The sequence below is a fragment of the Dermochelys coriacea genome, chromosome 10 (genome assembly GCF_009764565.3).
Source record: "Dermochelys coriacea isolate rDerCor1 chromosome 10, rDerCor1.pri.v4, whole genome shotgun sequence".
NCBI lineage: Eukaryota > Metazoa > Chordata > Testudines > Dermochelyidae > Dermochelys > Dermochelys coriacea.
The window spans coordinates 61,651,648-61,667,865 of record NC_050077.1 but is presented as its reverse complement, the minus strand read 5'-3'; the positions used below and the strand labels follow the sequence as shown (position 1 = coordinate 61,667,865).

Sequence of the window (16,218 nt, the reverse complement as noted above, 5' to 3'; positions counted from 1 at the left end):
TTCTCTTATTGTAACATTGCCCAAAACAATGCAGAATTTTATACACTCACAATTTAGTCTATACATTAAAAACCCACTATCTACAGCAATGTGGTAAACTTTAATTTGAATTCTACTAAGTTATTACGTGTAGTTATTAATATAGCTTATAATGATTTTTTCTTTAAGTAGAAACTTTCTTTTCTCTAAATATTTTTCATGCGTGGGGCTTTACATAGGAATAGTCTTTTTTTTTTAAAAAAAAAAAAAGATCCATGCTACATCTTACTAGCTTTTGATAAATGTGAATGTTATCTAAAATAGGTGCATCTATAATAATGTATGCAATTGTAAAAGACCAAATTTACTTTACGGCTGATATTAGTTTTTCGGTCACCATTGTGCATGGTGATTGTTTGATTTCCCTCCCCCCCCCCCCGCCCCTGCTGTTTAGGTTTATGTCAGGGATACCTGAAATGTGATGAGGCCCAGTCAGACACAAATAGGATTTTTTTAAGCTAGTTTAATACAGTAATATGGTCAACCATCACACAACACTGAAGGTATATGTCAACCAACTCCCTGTTCATTTAAAAATCTTGCGTACGGTTACAATATTAGGACGGAGTATATTAAGCCGCTTAGTAATCAGTAGGACAAAATGGATATTATTAAAATCTACTGCAAGGTATCTTACACATAAGGAAGAAATTTAAATCTAGTTCCATCATATTCCTTAAGGCATGTATTCTGCTCTGTAGCTTTAGCTAAGATCACTGCTCCAGTGCCCTGAGGACTAACTATGATTTTTCTAATTTTTCCATATTGGACAATTATTTCTGTGGAGAAAAATACAGGAGATGTGCCTGCATCCTTAACAATTTAGTCTTGGTTATTCATCAACATTTGTGAACTACTTACTACAATCATAATTAGGGTGGTTGCATAACTTGTTTTCATTGACAAATACATATACTATAGTGAAGTAGCACAAAAAAGTAGGAAAAATATAGTAGTGCTGCACAACTGAAAAGAGTATTACAAAATAACATGTTTATAAAACTCAGATATTATCTTTACAGCAACCTATCATGAAAATATACCAGCCATCCAAACCAAAAATGAAATTTTATTCCCAGTTCAAAATAATTACTCACCCCAGATGGCTGGGAAATTATAATTATAGAAGGCCTCTTTGTAGATAGTTTGAAAAATATATTACTATATACTGTTAAGTAGTTCAAATGCAACAGCTATTGACTCTCAGAACCACTTGATGTAGTCACTAATCCACAGTGTTCAATGATGTATTGTATGGCCAAATTCTGATCGAAACCACACTGGTGTAAATAAAGTTAAAGTCAATAGAGTTAAATCAGTACTTTAGTCACTCCACTTTATTATCTGTTATTGGGTTATGTTAGTGTAACTGAGTTCAAAATCTAGCCCTAGCTTATAAAGTACATAAATGCCAAGTTGCTAACTGTCTTGCAATATAGCTCTGCTGTATGCTCTGTCAATTAGTTTGCATAACCTACTTGAAAAATATACAGTCAAATAGATGGTACAGCATAAGTTAGGTGACAGTCGCCTGATTCTTTTCCTTCTTTGATCTAATCTGTCTTTTAGTTAAGTAGGTCAGCCATTTTGACACTTATCTGTTTTGCTTATTCTGCCACCTATCATAAAGTATTCTGCCACCTATCATAAAGTATCATTAGTAGAGAGACAATCTCTTTAAGACACACAGGATGCAAACCATGAAGGGCTTTAGGTTAAAAATAAGCAGCTTGAATGGAATGAGTTGGAAGCCACTTCATGCAGTGGTGCACAGATGTGCTGGTAATATGCTGCATATGAGAAGGACTGCTGAATAAGTGGACAGCCACATTCTGCATTATGTCTGAAGTTTCCATGTGATCTTTATGGATAGTGGCCACAGCTTCCTAGGCACATGCAGATGGGGAAAAGGCACTCATGGCTGCTACTGCTATATGAGCATAAAGAAAAGTAAAGCACCTCTAGTTGGCAAATGTTAGTAATAAAAGGATTGTATGCTCCTTCAGTTGAAGATTCAGATGTGTCTAGCACCATTTCTGTCCTATCCCTACTGAGCTGCAACCTGCCAGCTCTCATTCAAGCCTCATTCTTGTCTTGATACTGAGGGCAAGTCTACACTATAGTGCTACATCGGCACAGCTGCACCAATGCAGTTGTGCTGCTGTAGTGCATCTGGTGAAGACACTTATGCCAACAGGAAAATGCTTTCCCATCAACATAATTACTCCATCTCTGTGAGAATCATATGCTATGTCATGGGGAGAGCGTCTCCTGCCAACACAGTGCCAGTGTGAACAGCGCGAAACTTGTGTCGCTTGGTGGGGGAGCTTTTTCACACCCCTGAGCGACGTAAGTTAGATCTACTTAGGGCTTGGCTACACTTGCAAGTTAGAGTGCATTAAAGCAGCCCCGGGAGCCCTAACTCCCGATGAGTCCACGCTGGCAAGTTACGTAGAGCGCCTGGACTCTGCAGCTAGAGCACTCTGTAATCCACCTCCACGAGAAGCATAAAGCTTGCTGTGCCCTGGCTGAAATGCCCAGCATCAGTGTGAATGAGGTGTTGCATTACTGCGCTGTGATTGGCCCCTGGAAATGTCCCATAATCCCCTGAAGCCAAGTGGCCACTCTTCTCATTGTTTTGAAATTGGCTGCAGGAATGCGGATATGCCCTTTCAAAGCTCCGTTTCTGACAGCTGGCTGCTTATCTGCTCCAGGACAAAGAAAGTCATGAGTGTTGAATGCTGCTGTTGTGAGTGGTGGGGGGGGTGAGTGAGGGGAGAGGAGAGTCTGCTGCTGTCTGAACTTACAAGACATGCTGACACACTGTCTCATACACACAACACACTCCCTATCACACTCCACCCCCCCACCCCCATTTGAAAAGCACGTTGCAGCCACTTGCACACTGGGATAGCTACCACAATTCACTGCTCTTTGTGGCTTTGCAAGCGCTGCTAACGTGGCCATGCCAGTGCACTTGCAGCTGACAGTGTAAACACATGGCAGTGTTTTCCCTGCTGCGGTCTCTGAAGGCTGGTTTAACTCCCAGCGCTCTACATCTGCAAGTGTAGCCATGCCCTTAAGCGTAGCGTAGACCTGCCCTGAGAGAGCTGCACAACATCTGTAATGTCGATAAAGCTGTGACTAGAGTTCAATGTCATAGTCATGATGATAGCACTGTAAGCCAAAGAGTCTCTCAATCCCCACTGATGGCCTCCTGTGTGAATTGAGCAGAAAGGGTGACAGAACCCTGCAGTTCCCCACACAGGAAAATCCCCAGGCAGATAGTTGTCCAACAGCGAAAAAGAGCCACTCTAGTGCAGTTCTGTCTTTCTTTGCCAGAGTCTGTAGCAAGGTCAACTGTACAGTTTATGCAATATTACACTAAAATGCATTTATGTCACAATCTTTACAAGCAGGTCATGGAGCACTTCATAATGCAACACATAATTATCATTACTTAAGAACAGTAAAAACCATCAGCAAAGTATTGCTTCAAATCAAATTCATTTGAATGAGGCCTTGTCCACAGAGGGTTTTGTTAATTAAATTATACCAGTGTAGTGAAACTAGCAAAACCAGCTAGTATGGAAACAGTTATACCGGAGTAAAAGGGCATATACCAATGTATCTTTTGCGGGTTCCCCTGACCAGCATACAATAGACTAATAAAAGCATATTTTACTGTCATAACTGTCTACACTAGGAGTTTTACCAGCATAGCTATATTAGTTTAAAAAAATCACACCCCTAATGGACATAGCTAGGCTAGTAAAACTGAGTTATAGACCAGACTTTAGTTGATGGAGGCAGTGTACTCTAGTGGAAGTCACTCCTCTCTCTGTGCTTTAGTGTCCAAGGCTTATAGATTCCAAGGCCAGAAAGGGGCTATCTAGTCTGGCCACCCAGACAACCCAGGCCATAGAACTTCACCACAATAATTCCTAGAGCGGATCTCTGAGTCTGTTTTTGTATCTTGATTTAAAAATTCTCAGCGATGGAGAATCCACCACGACCCTTGGGAAATTGGGCCAATGGTTAAGGACTCTCAATGATGCACTGAAGTGTCCATTATTTAATATTTGCTCCCCATGTAGATAGTAATCCAGTCACCCCTTAACCTTCTCTTTGTTAAAATTACAGTCTATTTATTAAGCTGTGTGAATTGGGTGTGATTCTATCCTAGCCCCCACACAGGGCTGCTGGGAAGTGTAGTGAATCTATCTGGGAAGTGCTCTGAGCGTCTCAAATGGAAGGTGTTTATGTAAGTGCAAAACAATAATGATTTAGGGCTTCATCATGCCTTTAGGGCACAGTCTTGTGTTGGCAGTGGTGCAGAGCAGCATTACTTTGGGGAACACTATAGGCATTCTGCCTCTCCCATAGCTTCCTGGTGTCTGTAGCCCACAAACTGCTACCTCTTGTTTTAAGGCGGGGATGGGGGAGGAATGACTGTCTGGCAGATTGAAAGGGGGAGCATCTGCCTATTCCATGCCCCTCAGTCCTTTGGGAGCAATGTGCTTCCCCAAGTTGGCCATTGCATGGACGCTAGATGGAGGAAGGTACTTCTCGTTCCCTTTATTTTCACTGCAGGCTCAAGAAATGGACAGCAATGATCTACCCCTTAGTTTTAAATATCTAAATGGACTGTGCATTTTTATAGCTATAGGAAATTAAGTTTGACAAAAAGCATAATTGCAAAAACTTCAAGTTCCCGTGGTCTCAAGTTTTGTAACAAGGGGAAATTAAATATCAAACCACTTTTTGGTTTTATGAGAAGCTGACATGTAGACCTATAACTACAAAAGACTGCATAGGTACTTTGAGCCATAGCTATTATAGGTCTGATCCTGCTTCCACTGAAATTAATGAGAGTTTTGTCATTGTACTATATGCATATAAAAATAACATCTTAATACAAACTTTTATAGGCAGATAATGCGAAGCTGGTAGGAATGTGTTAGCACAGTAGCTGCCTGTCAGGAGATGAGCTGATGTAGTTTGAAAATAATAGGATTCAGAATGTCATGAAATAGTGAAGGAATTAAAACAATTAAGCCTTGGAAAACCAAGACATTTGCCTGCTATACCAGGCCCTTCTGGTGGAACATTCTCAGCTTGGCAATACTTTGCCAGTGATACAACCATAGTCCTAGTCTAGTGACATATACAAGCTACCTATTCACCAGTAAGTGCAATGTTAATATAACACTAGGGCCACATTCGGCCCTAGCTTACTCTAACTGGGGCAGTGGGAGAGGCTGCATAAGGTTCTCCCGTTTTGGTTCCCTCCCCTTCATTTCTGCAGAGGGAGCATATAACAGATTTTTCCCCTCCCCTCTCCTTGGCCATCCCAAACTTCCCAGCACAAAACCCAATACTTGGGCTGTGCATTTGACTTAAAATAGTTAAAGCCAACTAATATTTATTTGGATCCAATTTCATACCATGGTGAGATGTATAACTTAGTGTCTTGTAAACCATCTTTTTATTTTATTTTACACCAACTTGGCATGATGTTTCAATGGAAGACTCAAATCTGGACAGACAGACCAGCGAATGAGAACTCTGATCACTGAGAAACTCATTTATTCCTATATCCTTCCCCCCAAAGTGTGCTGCCCTACCTACATTCTTCTGATTGAACCTAGCAATAGCTTACTGATTAAAAAATAAGAGGTATGAACTCGATCTCTGCAAAAAAAATGAAATGGATCAGACCCAAAGAAACCATCACCATTCTATGTGGATAAACATGATTTAAACAAAAGCAGTGCTTGATACTGGAACAATAATCTGTAATAGGTGACCAGATGTCCTGATTTTATAGGGACAGTCCCGACATTTGGGGCTTTTTCTTTTATAGGCTCCTATTACCTCCCACCCCCTGTCCTGATTTTTCACACTTGCTGTCTGGTCACCCTAACCTGTAAGTATATGATAAACACTGCTGAGATCCAAAGAAACTAATGTGAGAGAACCTATGTCAGCTCCAATTAGCAAATCTCTGTACATCTAACAATGCAGCTCTTAAATTGCTTGGGTGTTTTCTAAAACCTGACGTGAAATAAATCAACTTGCAGTTTGCAATTCTGTATAAACAAAGTTCTCAAGAATCTTTGATAAAAAACATAAATTAAGCATTGGATGGAAGTTAGACATATCGTTGGCTGTCAAGGAAGGAGTTACTAAGGCTTGTTTTAAAATGGATGATAATATTCCAGATTCCAATGATAGATTCATTATTCCTTGAAGTTTTGTAGCCTGAGCTGGTAAACGTGCCCTTAGTAGCCAAATAGGAATTGGATGTAATGCATATGTTGGTGTTAACCCTATATTCCATCATAGATCTCTGACACTCACATCTGATTAAAGATAGTTGGTTAAAGGAGAAGATTAAAAACACCATGAGTGGAGTATGCAGAGGAGTCAGTGAGTTCACAATCAGCTCTGAGGGCTTGTTCATAAAATGATTATGAACATCCACTGAAGAAGCTAAGAGGTTATTAATTGATCTCCCTACATTTACAAACTTGTCTGTTAAGAAGGGCTTCAGGATGATTCCTTCCTCTGGTAGTGACATATGAGAATTAGACTACCTTTGCTTTAAGAAGAACTTTGTGATATTCCAGCTGTTGCCATTTGCACACCTCAAGAAGTGCACGCGTTCTCATTGAGCATCCTGTAGCTTCCAAGGATTGCCCACTTTTAATACCCTTGGTTCAGAGCCTAGGAGAATAAAAAGTCAACATAGCTACACTCATTTACACCAATTGAAAATCTGGCCCATATTTTAGAAAGATGCCATCTTGTGTAAAATAGCATGCAGCTGCCATGGAGGAGGAAGATGAGTGTTGTCTATTCCTAATCTATCTGCACTTGGGCCAAATCCTGACATGGCTGTAGCTGAGAGAGGAAACAACGCAGCTATGCATCTTCTGCTCCAGGACTGCTGCCAGACAGAGTTCTATTAGCCAGGCCTGGGCACCATGCAGTGCAGTTTGCTGCTTCAGTGTGTATTACTAGCTAGTGTGTTCATGACTGCAACACAAGCAGTAGCTGGTTGGACAGTAAATGGGGCATAACCCCTAACTAGAAAACCAAGCCCTAAGGTGCATGGACTGCATTGTACTCTCTGCAGTGCCCTGCTGCTTGCACAGAAGGATGAGATTCCCTGTACTCCTTTTCTCCTCTCCCTTTGCACACAGTCATGGGGCAGGTGATAACCATTCATATGCACTGTATGTGTACAAGCTTTCTTACCTCCTTTTTGTGCCAAAGGATTTTTTTAGTTTCAGAAAGATTTAGAAATTGAACTCAACTGTCAATTTAAAAATGCATGCATTCAGAGGCGAGTTACACACTGTGTGTTGATGATATTAGAAAATACAGGAATAGGTGCCCCAGAAACAAACAAGTCAAAAATCCAGAGGTGTTCTATCCTTTCCATTCTAACTGTCCTCTGTCTCTGTCAGTAGCTAATGCTGAAACCTTCAGATGAAGGCAAGAGGGACAAAGAAAAGTGCACCCGATTGTGTACGATACAATTTGTACCTTAGAGAAAATGTCTTCCTAACCCCAGCTGGTGATCAGCTTCAGCCCTGAAGTCTGCAGATTGATTGTCCTAGTAGCTAATTTTTACCCTAACAGCATGCACTAGTCTTATTCATATAGGGGTCTTACTCCTTTTTTTAAATATTGTACTGTGGCAATGTGTTTCAGAGGTGAGTGATACCTGTATACAAAGAGTACTTCTTTATACCAGTTTAAAATATATTGACTCCTATTCTTGTTTTATGGAATAGGAGCTCTTATATACCATTGAATATTTTATACTTCTGTCATATTTCCTCTTGCTCTTCTCCCTTTTAGACCAAATGGCTCTCGTTTGTAGCCCCTGTGGTACCACACTAGTAAATCAAATGGCATCTTTGGCCCCACACTTGTAGCCCTTTTCTGAACCTAGTCTAATTCTTCTGTGTGTGTGTATTTGAGACAGGCTGACTTAAACATAAGCCAATATTTTGGATAAGACTGTCCCATCAATATTTATGGTGATGATCTGACATTTTCCATATTACTCTTTAGGCTGGCTGTACTAAGAATGAGATAAAATCAGACAGCTTAAAATCGTAAGCTTGTGGGTACATCCTGTCCTCTGCTGCATTAGGGTAGGCAGGAGTGAGGGATGGAAGTGAGGGATGGAAGGATGATACAGAAAGGCTTTTCTGCTGAGCAGAGTCAGAGAGGATACTTCCATAAGGCACAGGGGAATCCAAATACAGCACTACCTGCACACTACGCTCTAAAGATCTAAAGATCTAAGATCTAAAGCTAGGAAGATTGTCTAGCCTTCCAACCAGCAAAGTGTGCATGCTACAGTCAGAGAAGCTGTGAAGTACTTCCCCAGCACGTGATCCTAGTCTGCCTGGTAGAATCCTTTCCTGACCTAGAGAAAGAACTAAACAGCATTTCTATTCCTTCTTACTGCACTAGTCAGGGGAGGGTTTGGTCCTTAATCATCTTTTTGATTGCTGCTGCACATTAAACAGATGACTTAATTAAGCTGTGCAGAGTATTCAGAGGGAATGCAGACAGGACCAAAAATTATTTCGTCTCATTTTCAAGAATCAATTCAGGGCTAACCCAACCCAAGTTTGTATATAAATATTGCTTATTCTTTTATCTACAAAATATGACTCCAAGACTACAAGGTGTTACTAATGTGAGTAGTCCTATTGGCTTCAATGATCCTACTTGGATAAGTTAGGCTTGCCAAATCAGGCATATAAATAATAGAACTATAAACATTGAAATTTAACAGTTCTATGTGTTTTCAGTATTTTTACCCATTAAAGCCCAACAAGAGTAATAGCAACATTTTTTAAAGTCCCGTAGCAATTCCCAGTCCACCAGTTGGAAAAGGATGAAAATTCTCCCCTGAATTCTCTTTGATGGCCCTTCTGGAAGTAGTTCTACTTCCTTTGCAAACAAAAATGTCTCTATTATTTTTCCTCTGCAATTTTATGTATCTCACAAAACTGGCAATCAGTGTCCCAAAGGTACATGAATGGATTTCAGTTTACCACCTATAAATTACTGGCTATAAATTAAGAAATTAAGACTTTTTTAAAAATAAAATTGAATCCTTGGCTAAGTACAGCTCAACCTCCTATTGGTCTGATTCTCCAAACACATACACATGGGTAACTTTATTCACATGATTATTTCCACTAACTTCAGCTGAACATATTTAAACCCACTTGTAAGTGTTCTGGGGAAAGAAGCCCAATATTTGTAAAATCAAAGACTTGGTGGATATAGCAAGAGTTCTGTGTAATTCTTCTTTTAGACACATTTTGATGATGAAGTTGGCGATGGTGGTGGGGGTGGAGGGAGATTTCTAACTACCATCAGACTACACAAAAGCTGTCAACAGCCAAAAGTGCTCACCATCAATGCAATGTATCCAATTTGCCAACTTTACTTTAATTGTCTGTTAATTGCCATTTTAGTATTACTTGTTAGACAATTAGAATAGTTTTAACAGTGTACACCAAATGGAGCCCTGGAGTAAGCAGTTACAGCCCACATTGATGTCAATGAATTTTACCCATTTACACCAGGTATGTTTAGCCCAGTGTCTTCTGAAGCTTCTGATCAAAGGAAAGAATATCTTCCCTTAAAAGCTCCTGTTTGAATGTAAACCACATTTTGACGGGGCAGATTCTGGATAGCCCTTACATGGCTGTACAGTTGTATTGGAGAGGGATAAAGAGCTTTCACCCTTATTGTGTGACTTATTTATGGGCCAAGCAGAATTGTGCCCCTACTGTCCAGGGAGCTCCAGAGCTTTTCCATTCCTATTGGACCCTTGATACCCCACAGTGGGTGGGGAGACGACAATGACAGGGCTTTGATACTACTGTGCACTGATCCAGTGAAGCTGAGTAAGCTGCATCTTCCAGAGGGCTATGGCAATGGGTGCACTGCCTCTGCAAACATAGAATGCTCTTTAAACTCCTATCTCCCCAAGAAAGAATATCCGTCATTGCTCCCTAGGGAGCAGTGTAATGTCGCATTGCCCTGTATTAAGGTTTGTGGCTAAATGGCACAGTCTAGCCCTTTGCCTTATGGAAAGTATAGGTAACAACTATGCAAATGACACTTGCTTAACGTTTCTTACTTTAACTTATTGATTAAAGAGTTCTCTAACCAAGCCAATCTAATCTAAGTGAAGAGGCTATTTGCAGTGGTATAACTCCATTCTTCTCCAGTGGAGGTTGTCCTGATCAGGCAACTATGCAATTTGATGAGTAAAGTGAATTCAGTCTTCTAAAGTAAACACTGAGCCCCTTAAAGAAATATTTTAATGACACATAGGGATGATTAGTTAACTTAAAAAACCTAAAATAAAATTCAATAAATACAAGCATTTTGTTGTTGGTAATTGCATTTAGGTCCCGATTCAGCTCCCAAGGAAGCTAATTGAAAGGTTCCATTGACTTCAATAGGAGTTGGATCAGGCATTTAAAAAGCCAAAATATTGAGACATTAAACAGATATATATATATGTTAATACGTGATACAAATTGTAATGCATGACATATCTCATTGCTTCTCAATGACCAGTTCATGGACTGGTGTTGGCCCTGAGATCTCCCTGACAAAGTTTAGGAAGGCAGCAAGCCGGTCCCTGATATCAGAAAGGTTGAGAAACACTGAAATCTGGTTTGAATGGGCATATATTCTAAAATTAAAAGTTTGAAATAGTTTCTTTTAATTGATCTACAATTCAACATTCTGATGTATATTCTACACTTTGTAGAATATTTATATCAGCACATTGGTCCCTCTAAGTGTCTTACTGTATTTCTGAAAATGAAAACTAATCATTAATCAGTTAATACCAGTTAATCAAATTAACTGGTATCATACCAATGGAATGCTACGGATGAAGCATTTAAAGTATTGCAATATTCTCACTTTTCCAATGACAAATATAGCAGTGAAGATACCATTTAATAATCTTGAACCTACTATTTAATAATTGTCATTAAAAATCTGTAGATCCACACAGCAAGAATGCTGTTTAATATGGCATTGCTGGCATTAAAATTAAATATATTGTTTGATTGTATTTTAAAATGGACATGGTCCAGCTGGTTTCCCTTACTGCCAAATGTCACATGGATTTCAAAAAAGGTTTAGTGTTGCCATGTAATGGATTAAATGATAAATACTGTTTTGAAAGCCATAGTAACACTATTCCCTCCTTTTTAGACACTGCCAGGAGCCATGGGGAACAGAGCAGGATTTTACAGCACATTCAGGCTTCCTTCAGGATTTGGTTTCTGATGAACACAAGTGCTTTTTCCTGTCAAATGATACCAAAACATTGGTAGTTTACATGTTGAGCTCATCCTGCCTGTCTACAATCGCAGCTGATAAAAAGTACACTCACTAATGATTCTGTTGGAGATACAAATATTTTTCTGGATCCTAAATTGCATTTTTTGTGGGGAAAGATTAATATAAATTGCTCTCCATGGTTTCTGCCCTTTTAAAGAGCCTGATCTCATCTTACATATATAAGATTTACAAAGGAATGTTTACAAAGAAATTGGGAAATAGTACAAAAAAGAAAGAGAATTGTCAGAGCAAAAAGGAACAAGACTTAACCCAGGTCAGACAGACAAAGAATCCAAAGTTTTCAAATACTTTGAAAAGCACCGTTAAAAAGATTGCCAAGTGTTCATCTGCTCACAACTTGTCAACTGAAGAAGAGGAAGGTAATAAAGAATTTTCACTTTCTCCAACATTCAGTTACAGAGTTGCTATTGCCAATGGACTACAAAAGAGTATTTTTGTAACAAACAATAATAATGAGGAATTATTTCAAGATATCTCTTCAAATGATAGTTCATATTCTGAGTCATTAAGTGAAGTAAAGGGTAGCAGCAAGAAAAAGGAGTATTTATCACATACAATGCCTGTGAGACGCAACAGAAAGAGTTTGAGCAGTCTTGCTCCATCAGATGGGAGCTCTGATGGTGAACGTACTTTGCATACTCTAAAGCTAGGAGCTTTACGAAAACTAAGGAAATGGAAAAAGAGCCAAGAGTGTGTCTCATCGGACTCAGAGCTGAGCACATGGAAGAAAACATGGGGCCTAAGAAGCAAGTCATTAGACAGAACTGGTCGTCACCAGAAATCCAATGCCCTCGAACCAGGCTTTAGTTCAACTGGGTGTATTAGTCAAACGCATGATGTTATGGAAATGATCTTTAAAGAACTTCAGGGAATCAGTCAAATTGAAACAGAACTTTCTGAATTAAGAGGACACGTAAATGCTCTGAAACAATCCATTGATGAAATCTCTAGTAGCGTAGAAGTTGTACAAAGTGAAATTGAACAGTTGCGAACTGGATTTGTACAGTCCCGAAGGGAAACTCGAGACATTCATGACTACATTAAACAAATAGGCCACCCAGGAAACAAAGCAAGTCTTAGGTTTTTAAATGTGCCTGAAGACAGGTTTGAAAATACTGAAAATGTGGTTTACAGAATTTTAATAGACAGAATGGGGTTCTCAGAGGCACAAAACACGATTAAAATTGAATTGGCCCATAGATTAGGACAACAAAGAGACTGTCCCAATGCAAAGCCTAGACCCATACTTGTATACTTCGAAACAGCACAACAGAGAGATTTAATTTTAAAAAAATCTTATAAACTTAAAGGAACCGGCATTGGAATTTCTACAGATATCCTTTCCCATGACATGAGGGAAAGAAAAGAGAGAGGACTGCCTTCCTCTCAGACATATGAAAGTATGGATATGAAACCAGAGCCCAAAACTAAAAAACATAACTGGGTATCACCTGATGACAGTGATAAAGAGCTGGAATCGGATATAAATAGGAATAGTTATGCAAAGATATCAAAATCAGCATTTCAGATAAAAGCAAGCACTACAAAGGGAAGTGTGGAGTCTCCAAATACCGGAATCCCTAGTAGGACTGTTGGTGGCAGCACCTTTCCAAATAAAACAAATTATGGTGAACAGTCACCAGAATTTGACAATGTAGATCAGCAATCAAAGACCTACTATTCAGGTATGCCACCTGTATGGCATTCACAGAATGATTTTACAACTCCCAAACTTAGCCGTTCGGAGTCAGATTTTTCAAAATTGTATCTATCTTACTCTGAGGATTTTTCTGAGAATCATTATTTTAGTAGAACTAATGGCAGCTCACTATTGTCTTCCTCAGATCGAGAGCTTTGGCAGAGAAGGCAAGATGAAACATGCAACTGGTATGGTAGCTCTCAAGATCAGACTTTTAACCAAGATATGCAGCCTTATCCAGAGCAAAATGAAGCTGAAAACACTGAAACAGTTGACAGTGGTGTAAGCAATGGAGTAATGTGTGTATCTGGAGACAGAAGCCATTATAGTGATTCTCAATTCTCCTTACATGATGATCTTTCACCATGGAAAGACTGGAATCAGTTGGATCAAGGCACAGACTTGGGCCTAGATTCATCCACACAAGAAGCTTTTGCTTATGATATGAGTAGCCCTTCAGACCAACAGATAGATTTTGGAAAGTGCCGAAGTTCTGACCTCCAGGATGACGCTGAAAACTATGACTTTACCCTTGATGGTAATTCCCCATCATGTCCCGGCCTTGACAGTGAAACACAAAGTCAGTGGATCAGCCAATATGATGATTATCAGGAAACAAACTCTAATTCCCTTTTTCAAAATCAAAACAGATTGCCCATGATGTATAGAAGTCAAAGTGAACTACCAAGAGATGAATCAGAGGAAGCACCTCCTAAATCATGGCATAGTCGACTAAGTATAGACCTTTCTGACAAGACATTCAGCTTTCCTAAATTTGGATCTACACTTCAGCGTGCTAAATCAGCCCTGGAAGTGGTCTGGAACAAAAGCACACAAAGTTTAAGTGGATATGATGATAGTGGGTCATCTTTTATGGGGAGATTTAGGACTTTATCCCAGTCTACTGCTAATGAATCAAGCACAACCCTCGATTCTGATGTTTATACAGAGCCTTGTTATTACAAAGCTGAGGATGAGGAAGATTTAAGTGAGCCAGGTGGTGAGAATGAAACAGATTATGTAGAAGTAATGGAACAAGTTCTTGCTAAACTAGAAAATAGAACTAACACCAATGAAACTGATCAACAGGTACATGAGTATGAACTTGAACAGTTTTCATATGAAACTCCATATGCAACATTACAAGAAGATGAATATGACCAGCAGTTGAACAAACTGACCATCGAAGATAGGTTGGAACCTGCAGAAGATACAGCTGCTGAAACAGAAGTCAGGGAAGATGAAAATCAAAATATCCCAGTGATGCCTATTGAAATTACAAAGAAAAAGAGACTACGCCCATCATTTAAAGACACTGCTTTAAAAGCCTACAAGAAGCAAATGAGTGAGTTGGAAGAGAAGATCCTTGCTGGAGGTACTGATTAAATATTGTCTAATAAACAAACTTTGCTATCATAATTAAAGATTATCCTTATTTTCTATATAGGGCCCAATCCTTCTCCCATTGAATTAATACCCATTGACTTCAGGAGGAACAGTTATTAGACTCTTTAATAAAATTCATATTTTCAGTCTTGGGGTGAAATCCTGGCCCTACTGAAGGCAATGGGAGGTTTGCAGTTGACTTCAGTGTATTCTTAGACTGTATTCTGGAAGAATTAGTTGAATATGTTTTTGTTATTTTCCTTATTAATGGCTCCATACTCAGATATCCTTTCAATGGGTATATGATTATAATTATTGTAGTAATCCACAGAAGAGAGTCCATTCTTAATATTTCATATTTTGAATCTATTCATGTACTAGGACATTTGCAATTAATTAGGACTACATAATTACTATGACTAGCAGATGGTAATTGTCACCTTAACTGAATCTTTGCTCAGTTGCTAATAGTTGCTATGAAAAAATATAATCTGATACTTTCACTTGAATGATGAAGAATTGTGCCATCAGCTAAAGAAATTTATTTTGTAGTAATTAGTGCCTCAGAAGCTTTGAATGCTATGAAGTTCTTTTGTGCTTAGAAAACTATTTTTATAATAAATGTGCAGTCAAATTGAAAATATGTTGCACAGCCAAATAAGTACCATTCAACTAGACTTCATGTTGGATTTAAATGATAACACTTATCATAGGTTGGCATTTTTCAGACATTTCTTCAATGCTATGCTAGAAACCAGATACTGTATTTATGGGAAATGGGTCAGCAGTTTGACATACATTTTCATTTCTCTCCAGGCTCATTACTACCAGCCAAAACTTAGAGACAGTAAAAGTAGTTAGTCAGGATGCTTAGACAATATTATAGAATAGGAACAGGAAAACGGTTAGAAAAGCAATTGTTAAGGAAGCTACATATAGAGAATATAATAGAGTGAACCCCATATTAAAGACCACTGCTAGTAGGCACAGCCCAGGTCTTAGAATATATTCACAAACAAATGAGAAGTTAGATGTGTATTTTATCTCCTATGATCAGCTTTCTGAAATGCAGAAAAAGTGATCCCTCGCTCACTCCTGCAAGTGAAAGGATGTCCACTGAAGGCATTTAAATAGAATAAATCTACTGAAGGCTTCCTCTTCATCAGAAATTTGGTATTTCTATTGTAGATTCTTGAACCATTACTGATGGTATGTCACAGAGATGGAATTTTTGTTCTGTGCACCTGGCTATTTGCCAAGGGACCAGTGTGTGGGGATGGGGGCACCGAATTCTATTCCCTGGATAGAGGACTGTGGGGCATAGTTATGTCATATGAGGCCATGGGCTGTAGTTTTGGCCAGGTTTATTCCATGCACGAGGAAAGTGCATGGGAACCAGAAGATCTGTGTAGTTGACAGACCAGTTGGTGACATTGAGGCTACTCCCTGGGCCTGTCCATGACCCCTGTGAGCACAGAGTGAGCCCTCCCAGAGATTGGCTCTGCATCATGATGTCTGTTGTTTAGTAATGTCTGAATGGTTCCACTGTTTTGTCCTTTCCCCACCCACAAAGGGAGGACATGGATTGCACCCATAATTAGTCATTGTTAGTGGTTAGGATGTAGGAATTCTCAATTCCTGCCCTTTATTGCACCGGGCCA

The 16,218-nt window shown here is 39.2% G+C and overlaps 1 protein-coding gene across 2 annotated transcripts in view; it reads left to right on the top strand.

The window, feature by feature from the left end:
- UNC13C (unc-13 homolog C) overlaps positions 1–16,218 on the top strand; it is a 476,401-nt gene that overhangs the window by 75,081 nt on the left and 385,102 nt on the right. For both annotated transcript variants that reach the window (XM_043493368.1, XM_043493369.1), the window contains one exon: positions 11,323–14,546. In XM_043493368.1, coding sequence (XP_043349303.1) covers positions 11,588–14,546 — 2,959 coding nt within the window. In that variant the 5' untranslated portion in view covers positions 11,323–11,587. The remainder of the gene's footprint in view (positions 1–11,322; positions 14,547–16,218) is intronic.